General features: G+C 34.5%; 1 protein-coding gene across 1 annotated transcript; it reads left to right on the forward strand.

Annotated features, from left to right (window-relative positions):
- Positions 1-2523: 2523 nt before the first annotated feature.
- Positions 2524-4587, forward strand: LOC109012261 (aluminum-activated malate transporter 8-like). Its single transcript, XM_018993793.1, has 6 exons — positions 2524-2812; positions 2958-3098; positions 3209-3481; positions 3627-3742; positions 3901-4050; positions 4228-4587. Exons 1-6 carry the CDS (start codon positions 2524-2526, stop codon positions 4585-4587), a joined length of 1329 nt encoding a protein of 442 aa, XP_018849338.1.
- The last annotated feature ends 652 nt before the right edge of the window (positions 4588-5239 follow it).

A 5239-nucleotide genomic window follows, 5' to 3' on the forward strand; every position in this document is an offset into this window, starting at 1 on the left:
CAGACCTTCCAAATCCTCCGCCATGAGCCCCACCGATCATAAACAAAAGCGAACATAAAATGCGTGAAAAGAAAAAGAGACGAAACTGACTCGCATTGGGCGAGAAAGAAAAACCTCTACTCACAGTGGGCGAGAGAGGAAAAGTGAATATATCATAAGTAAAATTTAAATAATTAGGTTGTGTTTAGATGTTGATATAAGTTAAATTGAGTTGAATTTTTTATAAATAGTAATGAGTTGAGTAGTAAAGAAAGTTATGTGAGATCTATCTAAATTGAGTTTAAAGTATGTTTAGATATTAAAATAAATTTATCACTTTTTATGAAAGATTCTACGTATAAAGATATTTTAATTTAAAAAAAATTATAAGTCTTACGTGTAAAAAAATTTTAAGTTGAAATAAATTTAATAATTTAAAAATTTGAGTATTTAGATATTAAATTTAATTTAAAAATAGATTAAATTCAATTGATCAAATCAAAAGCCACATAAATGAAAGCGCAAAGTCAAAAATGGTCAATTGACCTGCCGGCCGTCTGTGCCCAATAATTCTACTTATGTCTCCCTGAAAAAGAAGAAAACTCGGGACCTTTTTAATCTTCGTACACATTTACCATCCCATCATGCGAGATTGGCTCCATAAGACCCGTACGCGCGTCCATAAGTGCTTATCATTTGGAATACTTGACCCACAAATAGATCAAAATATTATAATATTTAGAAAGTCAGTTAGGCCTTAATTTAAAGTAGGACGTTGCTACTTCCACATAGAATTAGAATTTCCGAACACTCAAAATACTTTTCTTTTATTTTTTTTATTTTTTATTTTTATTTTTTATCATTTTTTAAACTATTTATATTTTTTTTTTTAAATAACATATTCATTTAAAAATACTTACTTAATTTTTCCTTTAAGGTATGAAGTATACATACCATTCAGTACTACTAATTAATATACCACCTCATACATTAGTTAGAATTTGGTTTGGATTTAGAAATGAGATGAGAAGATTTTAAATAAAAAATTAAAAGTTAAAAAAAATATTATTAGAATATAATTTTTTAATATTATTATTAATTTAAAATTTAAGAAAGTTAGAATCGAAATATGAAAAAAAAAAGGAAAGAATAATTAGATTCTAATGAAGGGGATGGTACTGGCCGCAAAGTTCAACATTCGACCGCTAAAACAAGACAGAAATTGTGATGGAAGTTGCAGAAGTCAAAAGAACTATCAAATGTTGAAGGATACATAGAACAGAGTCATCAAGTACCACGGAAGAAAGAGACGAGACAGATCATGTGACAGACTGTTGGGATATATTAATAATTCTAATGGCATGTATATGCTGTAATGATCTCCAAGTCTCAGGATTATTTGGAAGGTTTTACATTGTTCGATAGAGGTTTCTACTAAACAACGAGAAACGAGAAATATTGGCTGCATACAGTACAAGTTTTGTGCCCATTTCATCATCTAAACCCTACCGTCGGGTTTAATTAACTTTTTTTTTTTTTTTTTTTTAATGTTATTTTGTCCATTCAACTTTGTTTACTCGTTTTTACATCTTATGTATTTTAATTTTTTTTTACTTAATAGTTAAGGAATTGATAATTAGTATATTAATATTTTTTTTATATTATTTAAAAATATTTTTAAATGATAAAGAAATATAAATAAAAAAGCCAAACTCGCCTAGCCTTCAAAATGAGTAGCCCCGCTCTTTTCTTTTTAAAGGTACGTCGTGGACTAGGCTGGGTTGCACGCATGTAGGTCATGAATTGGCTGTATGTTTTTATTGCAGGGTTTCACACCCAAACACGATTTAAACGTCTGACCTTCAGAAACCAATTGTTGGCTCTCACAAATATACCAGCTGATGATGATGCTGAGCAAGACTTACTCTTTCTTAAAAACACAGTTCACAGATTTGGATTTGATAGCATATTCCTGGAATACACAAATAACCTTCACATTTGAAAAAAATAAAAGTTGGTATGTGTGATCATGTCATTGGTTGGACCTATTTGAAACAAAATGGCTCAAGGTCAGCTGGGTCAAGTACTCCCCCCAATGCCCAGTCAGAATCAATTACAGCCACCAGATTGATCATGACCTCCACCCTCCTTTGTTTTTTTGGGCGGTCATGTATATGAAATTTGTGACATGTTGTACAGTCACAAGCAGCGTTTCTCACTTATAAATGGGAGAGGTCCCTCCCTCCCCAAGCACAGTCAGAACCACCTGCCAGCTCTAGGTTCACCACCCAACCTCTCTCTCTCTCTCTCTCTCTCTCTCTCTCTCTCGTTCAAACTCTTAGACAGTTCATAAAAATTGTCATATGCAGTATTGTTCCGACCAAGGTTTCTACGTATATATTAGAGAGTTCTGGGTTTGGCTTTCAATAAAACACTTTTGCCACACATCAGATATATAGCTTTTGTTAGTACTCTTGTAGGGATTTAATTTCTCGTATTATATTATCTCTCCACTTCTGTAATCTTTCCTTTCAACCCAGAGCAATGGATAATATTGCTTCTACAAATTTTGAAAATGTTGGACCTTTCACTCGTGCATGGGAATGGCTCAAGGCCTTGCCTGTAAGGTTATGGGCTATGGCAGTCGGGTTTGCAAATAAGATGAAGAAACTTGGACAAGATGATCCCCGAAGAATAGTCCATTCGCTCAAAGTAGGAGTGGCTATCACGTTGGTTTCCTTGTTCTATTATGTCCGACCGCTCTTCGACCGTTTTCGTGAAAATGGAATATGGGCGGTTTTAACCGTCGTTCTAGTCTTCGAGTTTTCAGTTGGTAAGCATGAGAGTTATATATCTACCAGAATTCTTGTCGCATTTATATGAATTTAAAAACTAAGAGAAACTAATTATTGCACACCAAATCCTGAATTGGAGACATGAAATTCTGATGCTGAACTTTTCTTTCCCATCATTTATAGGAGCAACATTGGGAAAAGGCCTAAACAGGATGCTGGCAACGTTGTCCGGTGGTGCGCTAGCTGTCGGAGTTGATCAGGTGGCAACTCTCTTCGATGGGACGGGACAACCCATAGTACTTGGAATCTTAGTCTTTATAATAGGTAAATACATAGTCCATTGTTGTGTTAATATAATAGTACTCTATTATTTAATATTTACTTCACAATCATCCAAACTGGTTAATTTCATGGTTGAGACGTGATGCATGCAGTTGCAACGGTAACATTTATGAGATTCTTCCCTGCACTGAAGGCAAGATACGATTATGGACTGATGATATTCATATTGACTTTCTGCTTGGTATCTGTATCGAGTTACCAAGACGATGAGATTCTAGATATGGCCTGCCAGAGGCTATACACAATCATCATTGGTTGCTTTATTGCTATCATTGTATGCATCTGTGTACGCCCTGTCTGGATTGGAGAGAGTCTGCAGAACCAAATAGCTAACAATTTGGAAAAGCTTGGGAATTTCTTAGAAGGTATTCTTCCAAGCTACAACGAAACAAACTTTACAAGTCATATATATATATACATATATATATATATATAAATATATATGTTTCTTTTTTGGTTTCTTCGTGTTCTAGTGAATACTTCAGATTTTTGACCGATTCAAAGTTACAGGATTTGGTAGGGAATACTTCAGATTGTCAGAGGAAGGGCATTCCACGGATGATGATAAATCATTTCTTCACGGGTATAAAAGCGTTCTGACTTCTAAAGACAAGGAAGAAGCTATGGTACGTACGGGTATAACAACGTTGTCAACCTCATGATGTTCTTAAATTTGTCTCCAGCAAAGAAAAACAAAAAAAGAAAGGAGGTGTTACTTGAATTAATTTCCACTAATTGATTCAATCTTTCCGAGTTTGTATCATTGCTATTTTTGGATTTTCAGGCCAATTTAGCGAGATGGGAATTTTGGCACTATCGTTTTGGGTTCCGTCATCCTTGGAATCGTTACCTTAAAGTTGGAGCCTTGACTCAGCAGTGTGCCTACAAAATTGAAGACCTCAACAGCTATCTCAAGTACTTTGAGATCCAAGCTGTAAGTCAGAAATACTCATTTCCTAAACAGATAGTCCTCTCTTTGACAGCCAAAGTTCTTATGTACATAAGACTTTTCTGCAATTGATTGAGACTCTTGCATTTATATCAGACCTTTTTTCCTCTTCTATTTCGAGTCTGAATTTCTTCAGTGACCTATCTTTTGCCATCACTACAGACACCCACCGAGTTCCGAAGAGAAATTCATGAGCCATGCACAAAGATTTGTTCAGAATCTGGCAAAGCACTGAAGGAATTAGCATCAGCGATCAAAAAAATGAGACGGTCAACATCAGTAATTAATTACCATATTGAAAACTCAAAAATTGCAGCCGAGAATCTCATGTCCATGCTCAACATGACTTCCCGTTGGGACAATGCAAATCTCCGAGAGATTATACCAACTGCTGCAGTCGGATTAATTCTAATCGACATTGTGCCATGCACTGAGAAAATCGTGGAGGCTTTTCAGGAATTAGCCTCTCGTGCACGCTTCGAGAGTATGGACGACAGAGTTTCACCGATCGACGACGTATAATTTGCTTCATATACAGCGAAATTTCCCATGTTGGAGTGAGTGCATCCGTTTCTTGTTAAACCCCGGTCGAGTTCTAAATAAGAAGGCTCAACGTCGACTCATGATCGATAGTAAATAAGCTCACTTTTTACATGTATCAAGGGAGGGGACACTAGTCGTACGTGCTAGGTTGTGAGCAGGGCATTAAATGTTGTAAGCCAGCCTTCATACTTTTTTTTTATTTTTTATTTTTATGAAAAGATGAGATCAGTGAACAGCCGTCTCAGATCTCACAGCCGGCCTTGTGGACCTAATCATGAGTTAATATAAAATTTTATAGACACATCATTTAAATTCCCAGAGACTCGTACTTTTTTCATAGACCGTACAAGACCTATACAGCACAACAACAACAAAATATAATTATAAATTTATGAATAAATCTTCTCAACCTCCTAACACTCTACACTCCATATTATTTTTAACTTTTATTATTTTTTTCTTTTATTAAATATTTATTATATGAATAATAAATAGAAAATTTAAAATAATTTTAAAAAAATAAACTCAAAAAAAAATTTAAAAAAAATATTAAAAATTTTAAAAATTAAAAAAATGGTGGAGTGTGGAGTGTGGTGGAGGTTGTGTAGCAAAACCCATAAAAAATATACAA

Source organism: Juglans regia, chromosome 14, assembly GCF_001411555.2.
Source record: "Juglans regia cultivar Chandler chromosome 14, Walnut 2.0, whole genome shotgun sequence".
Classification (NCBI taxonomy): domain Eukaryota; kingdom Viridiplantae; phylum Streptophyta; class Magnoliopsida; order Fagales; family Juglandaceae; genus Juglans; species Juglans regia.

Bases quoted from the DNA above. Each gene is read 5' to 3' on its own strand.
- LOC109012261 (XM_018993793.1), top strand. From the start codon at position 2,524: ATGGATAATATTGCTTCTACAAATTTTGAAAATGTTGGACCTTTCACT. The intron at 2,813-2,957 runs GTAAGCATGAGA...CATCATTTATAG, and splicing joins AGTCTTCGAGTTTTCAGTTG to GAGCAACATTGGGAAAAGGC. The intron at 3,743-3,900 runs GTACGTACGGGT...TTGGATTTTCAG, and splicing joins AAGACAAGGAAGAAGCTATG to GCCAATTTAGCGAGATGGGA.